Source organism: Brettanomyces bruxellensis, chromosome 3, assembly GCF_011074885.1.
Source record: "Brettanomyces bruxellensis chromosome 3, complete sequence".
NCBI lineage: Eukaryota > Fungi > Ascomycota > Pichiomycetes > Pichiales > Pichiaceae > Brettanomyces > Brettanomyces bruxellensis.
In genome coordinates, this window is record NC_054684.1 from 224492 (window position 1) to 242711 (window position 18220).

The following is an 18220-nucleotide window of genomic DNA, read 5'->3' on the forward strand; positions in this document are numbered from 1 at the left end:
TTTAAAAGGGTGGAAAACAACTCTCGTTACGTTACCTTTTGGACCATAACTTTTACTATTCCTGAATAAACCTATACTAGATCCCTGCACATCACTAAAGCGATCCAGTATCATGTTCAAATAATGAAATAGCATCTCCTGGGACCAAACCCTTTCTCTGTGTGAATTATCAGACAGTTTCAACCTTGATTTCATTCCTGTCTTTTTATGCGTAATAATTTCTTCCGGAGAAATATCTGTGTGTTCCCTGGCCAATAAACTATTTTAAAACATTTTCTGTAGTTAGTATTGAAACTAAAATAGGGTAAGCTTACATGTACGTCCTCTAGCATCTTGAAACACGTGAAAGTTTAGTGGTTCGGAACTGTTTCTTCAAACAAGCATACGTACATTGAATCTGCAAATTTGTCCAAAGCGTTATTTGAGGTCATTTTGCATACACCTAATCGGAATACAAATTACTGGAGAATTATGAAAGGTGTATAATTCTACATGTGTATAATTCTACATTTGAGACAGAGACAAATCCATCGATTCTTAATTTTTTTACGTGAATTAACTCCTCTGCATTAAAAAAGTCCTGCGTGGAACGAAAAAAAAAACAGGTATAAATGTCCGACTGACCCTTTTTTCATAAATTCCTATTGATCAACTTTAAAATCCGTCAAATACTCTTTAGATTAGTATGTACATATGTAATTTATATTTTTTAAAGCTGATAAAACTAGGGATACAGGCTTACATAAGTGACGAATGAATGTGCCTTCTCCTAAAATAGACACTTTGTATTTTATTGCTAACTTAAACGTTCGGACGATTGACCTTGTGCGCGTCGTTTCAGTACCAGTCTGGGGATGGGAAAAAAGAACCCTATAAGAAAGAAAGTCAGAGGAAAAATGGAAAACTCTTCAACCATAGTTTTTTCTAACTATCTTGTATATGCAGGTTATTGCTCTAGATCTTTGTTGAGGTTCATTAGGGATAATTTGAGAGTGCAATAAGGTGGAGATCAAAGTACAATGGAGGTCTATAACCAATTCATCGATCCTTCTACCTGCTTAGCATCTTTAGCATGCCATTTCACGTCTAAAGAAGACCAAAACCTAATTATTTCAAAAGGAACTGTACTAGAAATATTTAAGCTCATTGAAGTGGAACCACAAGACTTAGAGTCTGAAGAAGGAAATGCGATAAATGATGTGGTTGCTGGTGCTGAATCATTTATAGGCGATGAAATTATTTCTACTCTACACGACAAACATCATAAATTGTCACTTGTTACCGAATACACACTCCAGGGTCGTATATTCGAAATTTCTAAATTCAGAAGTAATGAGAATGAAGATCTTGACTACTTGATAATTTGTACTGAATCCGCCAAAATAAGTATAATAAAATGGGATGCGTCTGTTCATCATATCAAGACTGTTAGTTTACACTATTATGAGCCTACGCTCGAAGCTCTGCTTGTTGAAAATATAGCGCATGTCGAAAAAAGACACAGGACAGATCCAAATGGAATATGCACATCAATTGAGCTGAATGGAATTTTTATGATTTTACCATTTTACAAACCAGATATGGACGGAATTGCTTTCGGTTTCGAACCAGGAGACGAAGAATCTGCCAAACAATCGTCGTTTATAGAAGAGAATATAAAACGTGACGATGGAGAGAATTTGAAGAAGAGAATACTAGCAAATGCTAGTCCATCACAGCTTAAGAGAAGTAAGAAAATATCCGATCCAAGTTTTTTCATTTCAGGTGCTAAGTTACATGAAGGCGTGAAAAATATTATGGATTATCAATTTCTTTACTCGTACAGAGAACCAACAATTGCAATATTATATGCCCCAGAGGGACTTTCATGGGCCGGATATTTACCAAAATTGAAGGACAATATGAAAGTTGTTGTTTTGTCCCTTAATCTTGATACACATAAGGCTGACTCCATCATGGTGCTTCCAAATTTACCATACGATTTGAATTCGATATATCCATTACCAAGCCCCATCAATGGATTTCTTTTAATTGGCTCGAACGAGATTCTACATGTGAACTCTCTCGGCTCAATAAAGGGTGTTTATACAAATAAATACTTTCCTGAAACCTCTGACATGAAATTAAGAGATGAATCTGACCTGAATTTAGAGTGTGAGGGCTGTAGTGTTAGTTTTGTTGGTGACGATCAGGTATTACTTATTTCACAGATTGGAAAATTTTATGTTTTAAGCTTCAATGAGTCTGGTGGAATCTCGAACTTGAATAAAATAATTGAGATTCCAGAAGCCAACTATTGCAACGTGTCTGTCAACAATGTTTTGCAAATTACAAACATCGAGGACTGTAATTCCGCTTTTCTTTGTTGCCAAGGATCAGATAGTATATTGCTTCATTGGAACTATAATGTCCCCACGAGGGGAACTGTTTCAAAAAGCAATGCTGGTATAGAGAAAGAAGATGAAGATTCTTGGCTTTACCATGAAGATGAGACTTCACAGACATCAAACAGACCATTAACCAGCTGCACATTTACTAAAATAGACAAATTAGTCAACTGTGGACCGACATCAGATTTTACTATTGGGAAAGTAACAACCAAAAGTAAAGTGTTTGGACTTCCAAATCCAAATTTAAATGAAAATGCAATAATTTGTTCTTCTGGTTTGGAAAAGGACACGGCGTTGTCCATAATCAATCCAAGCGTCATTCCAAATATTAGATCTACATTGAAATTCTCGAGTGCAAGCAAGATATGGACGTTGAATGACTTAAGGGATATTACAAAATATCTGATCACCACTGATTTCAAAACCTACAAAACTCAAGTGTTTATTGTTGATAAGAAATACAGGGATATGTACTCTCGTGATTTTGACAAAGAACAATACAGTATTCAATTTGGCACAATATACACAGGACGTGAGATGCTCATTACTCAAGTTACTCCATACAAAATAAATATGTTTAATTTTAAGTTCAAGCTTGTGGATTCCATAACGTGCGACAATGAAATAAACGCAGCATCCATTTACGATCGTTATGCTATTATAATTACGAAGAATGGCGAGATAAACATTTATGAATGCAATTTCAAAACCAGAAAGCTAGAAAAATTAGATCTACCGGCCCTTTTGAATTATATGATTTTTACGTACGGTTGGATTACTGAATCATCCATTCTAAAAAATATTTCTAACTTGTCTCAGGAACCGGCTCCGAATGAGAGTTCAAAATTAAATCCAACAAATTTCAAAAAGGAAATAACATTTTGGATCGTCACGGCTGATAATAGAATTCTTGTTTTCAAAAAGAACCACAAGGAAAAGGTTTATGAGTTTAAAGACATTCACACATTTCCTGACAATTTACAACTCACTGCAATGAATCCAAATTATGAAGCTGATGTTGATCCTCTCATCAAGCAGGTTATGTTTACAAGTATAGGTGATTCATTCTACAGTAAGGATTATCTTCTTATTCTTACCTATGGTGGTGAGGTCATAATATATGAAATGTATCATGATTTTGCATTGGACACATACAGATTGATGAAGAGCAATGACATTTTCAAGTTTCCCGTCATTGGCGCACCTGAAAATTCTTACTCCAGTGCCACCCGAATTGAACGTAATATGTTTAAGATAGAAAAATTTAATGGTCATAGCTGTGTGATGGTAACAGGATATAAGGCATTTTTAATTCTTCGGCAGCATAATTCTGTTCCTAGATTGTTGAAATTTGGAAATATTCCTGTATTATATTTTGCCCCCTTCAACTATGATACATGCAAAAACGGTGTAATCGCTATTGATGACAAGAAATCGTGTCGAATGTGCCAACTTGACAATTCATTTGATTATTCCAATAGGGCTTCAATAAAAAAAATTCCAGTTGGGGAGACTATCACCAAGCTTGATTACGATAATAAGTCAAACACATACGTAGTCGGGACTATGTCGAAAATTCGATTTTTACCTGAAGATGAGGACGGTGAAGAAATTCAGGGAGTGGACCTCAATAAAAATCATGCTCATAACTATAAGGCGCGAGTTCATTTATTTAGCCCCGAAACTTGGACAAGTATCGACAAAGTTGAACTAGAAGATAATGAAGTATGCACAACTCTTAAAGTTATGAAACTCAATATTTTTGAGACCATGAATGATACCAAAAACTATGTTATTGTTGGTTCGGGAAAGTATCGGGTTGAAGATCTTGCTACCAAAGGTTCGTGGATGGTTTATGAAATTATTGACGTTGTTCCAGATCCCAACCACCCAGAAGCTAAAAATAGATTGAAGCTTATTAAGAGTGAATCCTCTAGAGGTTCAATTCTTGGATCGTGTAATATTTCTGGAAGATTTTCCTTGGTGCAAGCCCAAAGAATGTTGGTTAGAACGATTAAGAAGGATGGAAATGCTGTCCCTGTTGCGTTTACCGATACGTCACTATACACAAAGGATGTTAAGTCATTTGAAGACATGATGATCATTGGTGATGCATTTGATGGCCTTTCTTTATATGGATTTGATGCGGAACCATATAGAATGCTCAAGCTGGGGAAAGAGACTCAAAATCTTTCATTGACTGCCTGTGATTTCATAGTACACGAGGGGGGATTATACATTATTGCGGCCGATGAAGATTCGGTGTTACACTTGTTGGAATATGATCCGTACGATCCGGAATCTATGAAGGGATTGAAATTATTGACAAGATCGGTGTTCAGATTTAATGGTTACACTACAGCTATGAGATTATGTGATCGGAAAAACTCAATATTCAGCATGTTAGATACTCTTGCTATCCCGCCTGGTGCCGATTTAGGATTTGAAGTTATTGGATGCAACATTGAAGGTTCATTTTACAAAGTTACTCCTGCAAATGAATATACTTATAGAAGATTATACGCGTTGCAAAACCATATCAGTGATAAAGAGTCTCATTGGTTGGGACTAAATCCCAAGATGAATGCGGTAGGCCATCTTTCACACATAATGAAATTGGTGAAAAGACCATTTATTGATCTCAATATTATCAAGCGATACATCAGTATGAGCGAAGAAAAAAAAATGCACATAACAAAACGGTTGGGTAAAAATGCTTTGATTGAGACTTATCGAGATGTAATTTCTTTACAATAAAATAAACGTGAGTGAATTTTTCTTGTACTTCCCTTCCTCTCGAATAGAAATATTTCTGAGAAGTGTATTATCAATTAATGTCGTACATTACTGATTTTATGAACTTAATGAAATTGTGAAATCAAAGGGACTGCATATAATGTGTGATTACAATACTTTAAAACTAAAAGATTACAACTTATGGAAATATACAGCTAAGGGTTCTGCAAACGCAGTATATAGATACAATGGACCACATAACCCACTTTTCACACACAAGGTGATCAGGGTTCGCCTAACTTCGTGCGAGCTATTGACTAAAGAAGTATTTAAATATATGAATTCCTCGAAATTGGAAAAATTACGTGAATATATACCGCGTACGGATATACTATCCGTAGACAGGCAATTTATGGATAATCTTCAGCGACAATCTCCAGCTTCTGTTAAACTAAATCGATTGGAAACTGATGTATTACTTCTTGATGATATATTTACTCACAAAATTTCGGCATATCATGAAATTTGTCTTAGCAAGTACTACAAATTTTACATTTTTAAAAAAGAAGATCAGAAAGAATTCATTCTTGAATTCAAACCGAAATGGCTATATAAGCCGCCCGCATTTTTCAAAACATGCAGGAATTGTGCCCAGAGTATATTAAAAAAGCAGAAATTTTCAAACTGTACTCTTCTACTTCTATCTATGCCGGACGGGGTTCGAATATGGTGTAGAAATCTTCAAAACGAATTGGAAAGACAAGGTTATAATATTGCGGTATACGATAGTCTATTTCAAGTAATAAGCGAACATTATGATCTGATTGGAATTCTCTACAAATTAGAGAACAAAAATTGCAATGATATGCATAACGCTCTTCGTCAGCTATCATCACCCAAGGAAGTTACTGACGTCATTCGAAATTCTATGTCTCTCAGGGATGTGTCAATTACGATAAACCTTTCGTCACACGAAGTTCACGTATTAGACATTGATCCGAAGCCGACATCAAAATGGAAGAAATGGAAAGAACAGGAAGTCAAAAATTCACCTCTCTATCTGTGTGAAAGCAATTGTTCTTTGAATTCCGAAGGCGATACAGTTAACGTAGCAACAAATCCACATTGTCCTGTTAAATTTTGAAGCCAAATGTTCGTTTGAGTCTTAGAACTTTTAGAAATACATATCTTCAGCTTTTCATTGGTGAAAAACGGTCTGGATATTTTGTATTTTATTTTGCGAAGTGAGATCTGACTATTGGTTAAATTGAGCCAGAATTGTAATGCCAGTTCAAGGAGTAATGGTGCTTCCACGACAACTTTAGGGTAACCCTCAATTGAATTACAATAATGGAGATCGTAATGAAGAAGATGCGAATTAAAAGTAAGAGCGCTCATTCTAAAGTTTGTTATCAAACTGGGCGTCACAAAAATAAAATGATCAGGGGTAATTAGATCAGAGCTAGTTTCTTCGGCTTCCGAATAAAGTTCATTTAAGTAGCATAACCTCCTTTTTTCTATTAAACTTAATCCAAACATATTCGAATAATTCCTGCGATAATCAACGAATATGGTAGAGTTTTTGTTGAATGCTTTTACATTAGTGACCTTTTCTTCGAAGTCTACACGTTCTCCAAACTTAAGACGGTTTCCCGGCTCAAATATCAGTTCACCTCCGACCCACATTCTTCTTCTAAAAAACTCTATATTATTTAACACTGGAGAATTAAAATTGTCGTAACCATCTGGGCTTATTTCGGACTCAAAGTGTGTCGGGTTACAATATATCATAGAATACCCGTATGGTATATATCTTCCGAATTTCATGTGTGTTTTCATATAATTTCGGAATATATTACTTTGAATTGGTGGCCTAGAAAACACTGATTGAAGAGTAACATACAATTCCCTTCCTTTACTGGCTGAAAGAGCTTCATCGGTGGTCTTCCAGCTTTTGCCGATCAATTGCTTCCTGATTATGGATATTTCGTCATCGGATGCCTTCGTGCAAGATTTTTTGAAACTTGATAACATAGAAAGTAAATATTATATCAATAAATGAATTTATCAGTAAATATCACACTATAAACAGGTAATGCCTACCGGAACTGTGAAATATGCACTTCATTCGAACAACATCAAAATTTCACAGAGATGAGCGAGAGAGCTGAGTTGGAGCGAAGAAAAGTTAAAATATAAGATTACGTAACTTTTTGATAATGTTCGCACATTTTCCTTGACACTGTTCGTCAACGACTAGATCATTTTCGATTAGTTGCCCCAAAGTTCCATAAATATCGTAAAGTATGTTCATGAACAATCCAGTTAATGGTACAACTGAATTATCAATATCAAGAACCTCCTGAACACAATCGAATAAATGTAACAACTCATTTTGATTTATCTTCTTATTAAAAGCAATTTGTTTTAACTCATTGGAAACTAAAAGGAGAAGATCTTTCGTCATTCCCGGCAATTCAATGCTCGAAGGAATTGCACACTCATATATAAGGCGAAGGTTATGAAAATATTCGGAATTTAGGATTGCTGAGAAGGTTCCAAGGTTAAAACCTCTCCCGGTGAAACCGTCAATAACTTTCCAAACCCCTGCCAACGAATAAAATAATTGGGGAAGTTTTTTGTTTATGAAAACTGTATTTTTCTTATCGCCGGCGACACAATTTTTGGTTTCTGATTTGCTTAACTTTTTTTCGAGGGTTGAAGACACTCTCACTACTTGACCATCAACACGCAAGGCTTTCATATCAGAATTTAAAGCTAGGAGTTTATCTGGTGTTTCAAAAAACGGTGAGTCAGAGCTTTCATACTGCATAAACTGTTGGTGAAGCGATTCCGGTAATTTTTGTGGAGTAAATTTTTCTATTCCATCCTTTCCCTCCACAAAATTATCGTTGTACTTGCCACTCAGCTCCCTACAACTAAGACTTAAAGAGGTCAAAATCATCAATCTCGAACTCATTGAAATATCACCATTCAAGAAAGCTTTAACAGAGGCATTGGAGCAGTTATCAAAGTCACCGACATTCAAGGCAATCATAGTGGACAATTTCCACGTATTAAAATTATCATTATCGGCGGAATTAGACATTGATATAACATCTTGTAGTATAGATGTACTGTAAAATCGTAATTCTGGCGTGTTGGCCTTAGATCTAATCATTTGGGGAGCAATGGCAAATGCAACATCCATTTTTTCATATGCAAACTTATCAGTTTGTTGATCCGCGTTCATGTAAGAAGAAAGCTCTTTCAAATAAACGGGTATGGAAACAGTGTTATCCTTATGAATGTTGTTGTCTTTCGAGCGAATATTCGAACTTTTCCCTTCAGGATGGTTTAGCGTGATGACTCTTTTGCATATCGCGCCATCAGTGGTCATTTTTCTATTTTGAAGATAACTTATTGCTTCGTGGGAATTATGAATGCGTCCGTTGGTCTGAATATTTATTGGTTCACAGGCACTAAAAATTGCTCTTTCTCGAATCTGAAGATCTACTATATCAAATAAAACAGACCCATCCTTTTTTATCCTGCCGTAAATAAAATCTGCGAAACACATTCCCAACTCCCGTGTTAAGTTTAGGGGAGAGTCCAACCTATTTGAAATAGCACAAATAAAAGAACTATCACGTGATAAAGAATTTAGTTGCTCCCTTGTACAATAATGAGCCAAACAAATTATGAATCGGGTAAAGAATTGCTGAGTTGCAGTGGGTGTTTCCGCAATATAACTCTTAGATCCAAACTGGACCGTGCATTCGAGGAAAAATTTGTAAAAAGTGCGTTGATTATCCGATGCTTCGGAGTTTTTAAATGATAAGGCTAAAATAACCTTGGATGATGGCAAATGACCTATAGATCTGGCGTATTCTAACAAAGTCGAACGTTGGTTAAAAGAGAGATCATCAAGAATAAAGTAATATGCCCTAATAGACAAATCACTATCATCAAGGTGATTGGCCATATAGCTAATCAACACTTTGACAAATCGCCAATCTGTAGAAATCTGATTGTACACATCACAAAGCATGCGATGAATCTTTATATCATGAAAAAAAAAATTAATTAGTTTAGGGTCTGCCAAATATAACGAATCCAAAATTCTTGCAGATCTAGAAAGAGTCGTCACATCGTGATCATGAACTTCCTTCAATACGCTGGAGAATATGATGTGATAATATTTCGCTGTGATTGTCTCCAGTTCTTTTGTCTTGTGCTGCAGATAACATTTATTTAAAGTCTCCGGAATTTTGAAAGTCACCAATTTTTCCAATTCTCTAAATGATTGCAATGATTGATTATTTATTTCTGAGAAAATATCAACAAATTGTCTCGAATACACAAGTTCTACTAGAACTCTAATGTAAACTTCATTCTTCGGATCAGCACTTATTTTGACGATTAACTGGTATAAGCAAATCCTGTTCGAAAGAATAGAAAAAATACTTTGTTTTGCGCCATCATCAAGTAATAAATATGTCTCTGGAATAGTATATTCTAAAATTATGTTTGAACTAGCAAGCTGATTGAGATCTTTTGCCCGTCCTTCTTGCTTGGAGATTATTGTATCGATCTGGAAGAGTGCAGAGCGTAACTGATCAGTTGAAGGTTGTGCTTTGAGCCGGCTCAAGACAGCTGTAATTATATCTGTACTCATATTAAATACAAAAATGAATACTGTTGTCCATGTAATAATATAATCATTTTAATAATGCAAGTTCTTTAATTAAAATGGAAAGCTGGTAGTATTTTCAGAAATTTCCGGAAGGGTTCTCCGTGTTTTATTTATAAGATTTGATAATTTATTTAAAATTTCGTTTCTTTGTGTTCGCTCTGTGACGAGATGCCGGGTCCCATCTAATTTAAAAAGTGTGAATTTCAAAAGTTTAATTCTGAAGTACTTCAGCTGGAAGCACACTCGTAGATTTAAAACCATTTCAAAGTCATAAGGTGATGAAGAGGATAGCAAGAAACTAATTCAATAATAAATCACCATGGCAAACTCTACTTATATCCCTTTTGATCACACATATATCGTTTATGATCCAAAACAACCTTGGACATTAATTTTAGCATTATCATCAATACTTCCTATTATTATACTTATATTTTTATTTTCATGGTTCTTAACAGATAGAGAATTAGAACCATGTATAATTGCAGGAGGACAAGTTGTGAATGATCTTATTAGTACGCTACTGAAGCAAAAAATTAGGTTTGCTAGGCCGATTAAAGGTCAAATATTTAAGAAAGACGGCCACCTTGTTTATGGGATGCCTTCATCGCATTCGCAATTCATAATGTTTTTCTCGACGTATATGATACTTAAGATGTCATATCAGTGGCCATATCGTATAGAAAGGATATACAAAATTGGTGCGATTACATCTCTTCTATTGGGTATCGGGTTAATAATTTACTCACGGTTGTTTTTCTCGTATCACACTATTGATCAAGTCGTTGTTGGGTGCTTCCTCGGAACATTTCTTTCTTGCGGTTATTTTGGTGCAATATCTATACTACGTGATTATGGCCTATTAAATCGGTTTTTAAAATGGAAAGTATGTGAGCTTTTGCGGATAAAGGATTCATTTCATACTAAGAAATATCACACTTTAAAAGAAGAAAGAGATACATGGGAAGATAATTTTATTGATGAACAAATAAATGAAGCACAAAATAAGTACGACAATAAGAATCGCAGGATAATTTAAAATCATTAATTACATTTCAGTTACAGCGGAGTTTCTACGTAAAACATTCATTGTTTAAATTGGATAATCTTCATTGTTATTACATCATCCCAACGTTATATTCTAATGTATAATATTAAAGGAAAGCAATTAAAAGGAAAATAAAGCTAAAGCTAGGTAAAAATGTATTATTAGTTCTTGTCCTCAGTTGCTTCGATATCCTTCGATTTGATTTCTCTCTGCTCTTCCTTAATACCGAATGTTCCGGTCCAGCCATGAGCACGCACATATCTCAAATACTTAACATCTTCAACCATTAAATCTGGGTCCTTAAGATGAGGAACGAACAAATAACATAAGGTAACGCCGACTGCACCGCAAATAGCAGCAATGATGAAAGTCCAATTTTTTCCGAGATGGTTCTGAATTGGAGTGAACACCTGTGTACCAATGGCAGCACCAGCTTTACCAAATGCAGCACAGAAACCATAGAAAGTACCTCTGATTGGTGAAGCATAACTCTCTGCAGAGGCAAGACCCAAAACATCACCTGGACCACCGTTACCAAGGGCTGTGAATAGAGCATAGAAGATAATGAATAAAGGAACAATCTTTTTGATTTTGTTGTAGGCACAACCAATGATTAAACCCATAACAACATAACCACCAAAACCGATGCACATAGTGTATTTTCTTCCTATTCTGTCCACCAAGTATGCACCAACGAGCACACCAGGAATGGAGAAGACGGCCAATAGAAGATTCCATTCGGCGACCTTGGTCAAATCGGTAGTGTCATCCAAAACAGAAGCAATAATAGTTGAAGAGAAAACACCGTTAGGGAAAGTGATGAAATCGTACATAAACCAACAGACAGCAGTACCGATTAATTTCTTCCAATAAAATCTAATAGACAACAGGTAAGGAACCTTTCTCTTGATTGCACTCTTTCTGTATAATAGAGGGGTAGCCATCTTCCATCTGAAGTAGAAGACAGCCAAAGGCCAAATACAACCGATACCAAGTAATATTCTGGCACAAGTCAAAAGATGCTTTCCATAACCTGTAGCGGCATACACAATAAGGAAAACAATTAAAGCAAATGGACCACCAAGACTTAATGGCAAATTTGTAACTAACACAATGACACCACCTCTTCTTTTTGTGGCTTCGTTAGACGCTTCTGCAGCAGATGTGGATGAGGCAGGGTATTCACCACCGACACCAAATCCTGTCACACCTCTCGCAACGGTAAGCATCCAAAACATTCCAGTAACCGTCGAACCATGCATGGCAGCGGCAAGAATAGAACCAACAACAATAATGGAAGTGGTAGCCAAAATAGCCCATCTACGACCATAGTAGTCACATGTCAATCCAACGGTAATTTGGCCAATAATTTCACCAATCATCAAGGCATTAGAAACTCTAGTCTTCACCGATGAAGTATACGCTTTAGGATATCCAACACTGAACACCGAGTTAAGCATATTCATACAACTATTTTGATAACCATCTGATAACAAAGCACAACCGGAACAAATGATAGTGAAAATATCTGACCAGGACTTCTTTTGCCGGAATCTTCCTGCACGGCCCTCCTCATCATAGGAAATAGGATCATCAGAAGCATTCTCTGGAAATTCACAATTAATTTCTCGCGTTTGCCCTTCCTTGCCGGTAATAACACTTTTATCAGACATTTTATAATATTGCTCTTTGATTATTAATACAGCTGGTATAAAGCCTGCTAGATGAACCGAATAGAAATAATTTTTTTATTTATTCTACAGTATACTTTAAAGTATGAATACTAGATCGTGTCAAACCACCCTTTTTATATCTGCAACATTATTAGTACGTAAATGAACTTGATAAATAAAGGGGAAAAAATATACTATAATAATTATTATAATCAGGCACGAGCATAAACAGCTAATAGGTTGGGGGAAAACATGCTTTTTCTTCTGCTGTCTCAAAGGCTCGCTTTCAGCCTTATCTGAGCTTCGTTGATTACCCTTTTCAGCTATTGTTCTCAAATAGGCACGTGGGAACAGAACATTGACGGGTGGGAAGAAAAAAAAATTAGGGAGCCAACGAAAGACTGCAAATCGTTCTTCCTTTGAATAGCACAAACACCCATAGTTCGATTTCTTTAAATTTAATTTCATATTATTTTGTTTCACCGAACGTACCTCGATATTCATAATAGTTTTCATTTAAAATTTCCGACACGCATTACCCATCACAATGCCAGAGAATGGCGAAAATTATGTTTCGTAGACCTCGTGCTTTAACATATGCCGGGATTATTTTGGATCCCCATATCAAAACGGCTTTCATATCTTTCCGTCTCTTGGCTCAGAAATTAATCGTAAGCGCACGAGTCCTTTCAAGTAACTTTGAACAACAATTAATTGTTTCTCTAGGGGTCATCGGATAACTTCTATTCATAAGTAGAGGTATAGACTTCCAGCGGTATACATTTTCACCTGCCGACAGCAAGTAATAATATGAATAATAATTTTCATTAATGTCGCAACCTATATTTTTAATAGTGAAATCCGTAATACTACTCTACAACTAATTAGGGATTGACATTTCTGTGTTTGCAAAACAGTTAAGAAAGCATGAACACATTAAGCGGAATCTTTCTTAACTTCATCGCCATGTTCATAAATTTTAACTACTAAATTTTTTTTTTTCTCGCACCCTTCCCCCCCCCCCCTTTTTTTTCCTCTTCCTTCCCCTCTAATAGTAATCATTTCTTATTTTGTGATTTAATTCTCAAACTATATCATCTGCAGCCAAGATCAATGGTGCGTTACCATTTAGATAATAAATATTAAAGACAGTGAAAGGGGGAAAACCGGATGTATATTCCTTCTTAACTGAATCAATGAAACGTATTACCAGAATCATTTATTTTTTTTCAAAAAACAATTGTCGTCTGCATTTAATATGGTTCAAAATGTAATTTGCTTAAAGATCAACTCTGGAACATACTCCGTTTTTTTGTCACACAAATTGACTACGTATATTGGACCTCGCAAGAAATTTTGGATTTGCTTGGCTTTTTTCTGTTGTAACGCTTGAACAGTGAGTGCTTCGATTACATGCATGACGGACAAAGTATTGGAAGATTGGTAAAAATATTACGATAGCTAGAGTTCTAATTTTTTTTTGCTTACGTACGTACGTCCACGTAATTAAAGAAATTTTATATTTAGAGCAAAGTTCGCGGAATTGCAATTTATAGAAATGTAGTAAAAAAAAATGCGACTGGAAATCCTTGGAATTATTTCATTGCCAAAAAAAACATCATTTGGGCATGTTTTTTTTGAAGAGAAGGTCAAAATGCAAATTTCTCTCATCCAATTTTTTTGATAGCTTACGTTCATTTGGTTTAACACTAATTACTTAATATTAAAGTTGTCAAACACCTCAAATATCAGGGTAGATATTTAGTAAAAAAAATATAGCATTATCCTTTCCGGCGCTTGAGTAGAATTCACCAGTGAAAGACAAAATGAGAAAACAGACCACAAAAAACACAAATTCTTACAGGACTATCGACGTGTCCATCGCAATTAAAAGCATATACTCTTCTAGATTATTCCCGTATCGCCCATTTGATTCAACTGCATCCCCGCAAAAAAAAGCGAAAAAGAGTGTTATATATGAAAGGACTACGGTAAAACCAGCAAAAGGGTCGGGCGAAAGAGGAAAAAAATAAGTTCAGTTTTTTGAAAACGAATTAAATGTGAAGGATATTGCACAGCATTTTAATAGTACTTAGGAATGATACAAATGGATACATTATCGTACCAACCATTAGCTCAAAACCCTATGGGACGAGATCGACACAGTCATAAGAAGCATTTGTTAAATAATAGTGTTGACGATTATCCACATGCAACTAAGCGACGGCTAATTGATAAAATTGCAGATCTTAGGCTCTCTTCCGGTAGTGTGCATAGGCATAACCATTTAGTAAACATTTTTGGTTCTGTCGGGAGCAACAATAGAAACATACCAGATTATGATAGCTATAATTCGAACCCAGACAAAGTTGTGATAAAGGACATAGATCAATTTCTTCGTGACAATAGTAAGGGTGACGGGGATACCAGCTCCATTGAGTCAATAGGAAAGCCGATCACGGATGTTGAAAATGTTGACCTAGAGAAGCTTGTGATACCAGAGTTGAAGGAGAATTCACACATCAGGGAGTTTATCTCTAAAATGCTTGTTCTGTCGCGGGGTAGTGCGGAAAGGGATACGATATTTAGAAATGAAAAGGAGGAGAGGCTTTACTATTATAAAATTTATTTGGAAAAGTATACGGCCGTAATTCCATACATAAATCCACAAATATTGTTATGGAATGCGTATCTAAGGTGGGTTTCAGGCAACAAACACAATTTAACAGGACATATTGTTGAACTGGATGACGATGGAGATGAAGAAATGATAGACGATAATGAATGTTGTCAATACGATGTATCATTGCCAAGTAACAATGTAAACATGCCAAATATCCGCATGAAAAGTAATGAAATGGACGAATATATTGACATTGCAGCTCACAAAGCTGATGGTGGTTCAGTACAGGAATATATACCCACTGAATCAGATGACGAAATGTCCATAGATTAGGCCCTTATTGTATATTTGTTAATTAAAAGGTTAAGGATTTCAGCACATTTCCCTCACTTTTTCTTCATTTATTTTTTTTTTTTTGCTTTCACAGATTCGGCTCTCTAAATGATATCACTAGATGTCTATACCAACCATATCTAAACAAGATAAACATATATTCAAACAAAATGAGCATACAGAAAGTTCTGGTTCATCCACTTTCATTATTGAATATATCTGAACATCAGTTTAGGCAAACTATAGCTAAGGACACATTTAATGTGAATGTCACCCCTCGAGGAATACTTTTTGGGGTGGTCAAAAATCGTGAATGTTCGGTCGTTATCTCAAGAGAGTTGAATAATCCATCAAAGGATGAATTACTCACACTGTTAGATATACTAAAACAAGTATATGGCTATTTGAATATTGTAGGATTTTATACCGTGAACGATAACATCATTGATATGGACAAGTCCGTAGTGAGTTGGCTTGAGGAAGTGCAGGGTTGGCTTGAAAATACACAGTATATCTTAGATCCAGATTCAGTTGTTTATCTTGTCATAGATAGAAGATATTCAGATCTTAAAGGCTACAATATAAAAACGCTTAAACCGATTCCAGTGATAACGCTTGGCTCTTTCAAAGTAGAAAATACAGCACTTAACGATTTGAAAACAGCGCAAAAAAATGTTGGAGCCGGAGATTCGAATAATGGCATACTCACGAAGGCGCAGGACAATATTACTTTTTCATTAGAGGAACTTGCGCTAAAATTGGATGGCATTATATCATTTTTGGAGAGGGTGGAGAAAGGTTCCATTAGACTTTATGAATCCGACCAGAAAATGTACCAGGACTTGCAGGATATCAGGCATTTTATGGATGAAATGAAGAGGGCGAAATGCTACAACCAAAATAAAGAAAGCAACAACATTTTAAACTTAATTTCTATAAGTGAAGCCTTCATTTTCGATTGCGTGAAAAAAATTGATGCTTCGACTTCCGAAAGCAAGGATTTGTGAGCTTTGGAATTAACAGATGATCAAAATATTGACGAAAAAAAAAGATAGTATTTTTCTGACCTCGTTGATCTACCCTAAGTAAGCTTTCAAGATTTTTCATACAGATGCTGTGCTAGTTTTTCTTCCTATTATTATCATGCTTAATGTAAATATTCATATTATTCTGAAAGTATGGGTTCCGTATCTCGAATAGGGTTGTTTCGCAGGGAAAGGAGAATGTTGATAGTTTTAATATGTGGCTTTGTACTGTGGATATTTAGCAAGGGCTTCACATTGCGTTCTTACACAATACCGGAGATACATACACTTTTGCAGGACGAAGAACTATATCCGGAAATCGGTGAAGAGAATGAAGAAATTTATTTGGAAAAAGAAAATGGCACTTTTTACACGTACATTCCAGATATAACAACGGTAGAGCCCCTTTTAAGGACAGTTCGATCCATAGAAGGGAGTTTTAACCGAAAATATGGCTATGATTGGGTATTTGCATTTTTTGATGCCGGATCGGAGAAGTTTCCTGATGAGCTTAAATCAAGGTTAGATCATATGATATCAGGAAGTGTTCATTTCGAAGAAATAACCTTGCAAAATGTACATTTTGGGCTACCAAAGGATATTGAAATAGGTAATCTACGTACAAACGGAATGACTGCAGGACATTATGGATTGATTCCAAATCATAGATATCTTAGCTTTAAGCTAAAGAATCGATTTGCTGCATATGGATTTCAGTTTTTACCATCACTTCAACAGTTTAAATATGTTTGGAATGTGGACGTTGGAACCGAAGTAAAATGCGATATCCAGCAGGATATGTTTAAAAAAATGACTGATGAACAGTTACTTTATGGATTTTCGTATGCACCTGTTGAATCAATACTTGGTGTTAGAACTCTTTTTGAATGGTTCGAGAAATTTATGGCCACAGACGAAGGGAAGATTATCAATGATGATCATATGCTAGATTTTGTCAGGGACGCGGAGGATGTGCACAAATATAATCTATGCAACTTAGAAAGTAACATGGCAATTATCGATATGGATCTATTGAGAACGCAGCATTATAAGTTATTTTTCGAATACATGGATTCCGCTCTTGGAATATTTTACGATAGATGGACAGATTATAATCTTAAAACATTATATTTAAGCGCATACGCTCCGAAAAGCAAAATACTTTGGATACCATCAACTGGTTACAGTGATGCATTATACAGAATGTCGTGCCCATTAGATGAAGAAAGCAGAATGAAGCATGGATGTACATGTGATCCTAGGTATGACCTTGCTTTTAGTCGATCGAGCTGCCTACGGTATTTCCTCAACATTGAAGGGATCCAGTTACCACCAGGCGTTCGTCCAACTGAAAAAATCGACATCCGCTTTAAACGCACAAGAGCGAAAGGTGAATTTTTTGAGAAGCAATATCAACGTTTAGAATCTGATTATGAAAAAATATTCATGCCACGATGATTCCAATGATAATAAAGCTTAGGTTTTCTGCATCATCATCACGTTATATAAAAATTGAACATTGCATGAAAAAAGTACAACATAACCAAATTTCAATTAACAAGAGCGTAAAGTAAACACCAAGCCATCACATAACTAGAAAAATATCGAGCGAAATCACCTATGAAAATTGAGAAGAGTGGCTTTTTAAAGTATTGCTTTGACGCTTTTGCACCACTGATGATTAAAAAATAAAATA

At 35.6% G+C, this 18220-nt stretch overlaps 7 protein-coding genes across 7 annotated transcripts; 4 read left to right on the forward strand and 3 right to left on the reverse strand.

The window, feature by feature from the left end:
* Positions 1-1019: 1019 nt before the first annotated feature.
* On the forward strand, positions 1020-5147 carry BRETT_000082 (uncharacterized protein; the record flags this gene model as incomplete). The annotated part of the gene is made up of 1 exon (XM_041278655.1): positions 1020-5147. One exon carries the CDS (start codon positions 1020-1022, stop codon positions 5145-5147), a length of 4128 nt encoding a protein of 1375 aa, XP_041134850.1.
* A 1035-nt stretch (positions 5148-6182) lies between these two features.
* BRETT_000083 (uncharacterized protein) lies at positions 6183-7160 on the reverse strand (the record flags this gene model as incomplete). Its single annotated transcript, XM_041278656.1, has 1 exon — positions 6183-7160. The coding sequence occupies one exon, from the start codon at positions 7158-7160 to the stop codon at positions 6183-6185; it is 978 nt and encodes a 325-aa protein (XP_041134851.1).
* A 154-nt stretch (positions 7161-7314) lies between these two features.
* On the reverse strand, positions 7315-9804 carry BRETT_000084 (uncharacterized protein; the record flags this gene model as incomplete). The annotated part of the gene is made up of 1 exon (XM_041278657.1): positions 7315-9804. One exon carries the CDS (start codon positions 9802-9804, stop codon positions 7315-7317), a length of 2490 nt encoding a protein of 829 aa, XP_041134852.1.
* A 1227-nt stretch (positions 9805-11031) lies between these two features.
* On the reverse strand, positions 11032-12543 carry BRETT_000085 (uncharacterized protein; the record flags this gene model as incomplete). Its single annotated transcript, XM_041278658.1, has 1 exon — positions 11032-12543. The coding sequence occupies one exon, from the start codon at positions 12541-12543 to the stop codon at positions 11032-11034; it is 1512 nt and encodes a 503-aa protein (XP_041134853.1).
* A 2107-nt stretch (positions 12544-14650) lies between these two features.
* On the forward strand, positions 14651-15499 carry BRETT_000086 (uncharacterized protein; the record flags this gene model as incomplete). The annotated part of the gene is made up of 1 exon (XM_041278659.1): positions 14651-15499. One exon carries the CDS (start codon positions 14651-14653, stop codon positions 15497-15499), a length of 849 nt encoding a protein of 282 aa, XP_041134854.1.
* Positions 15500-15669: 170 nt separating this feature from the next.
* BRETT_000087 (uncharacterized protein) lies at positions 15670-16506 on the forward strand (the record flags this gene model as incomplete). Its single annotated transcript, XM_041278660.1, has 1 exon — positions 15670-16506. The coding sequence occupies one exon, from the start codon at positions 15670-15672 to the stop codon at positions 16504-16506; it is 837 nt and encodes a 278-aa protein (XP_041134855.1).
* Positions 16507-16677: 171 nt separating this feature from the next.
* Positions 16678-17982, forward strand: BRETT_000088 (uncharacterized protein; the record flags this gene model as incomplete). Its single annotated transcript, XM_041278661.1, has 1 exon — positions 16678-17982. One exon carries the CDS (start codon positions 16678-16680, stop codon positions 17980-17982), a length of 1305 nt encoding a protein of 434 aa, XP_041134856.1.
* Between the last annotated feature and the right edge of the window lie 238 nt (positions 17983-18220).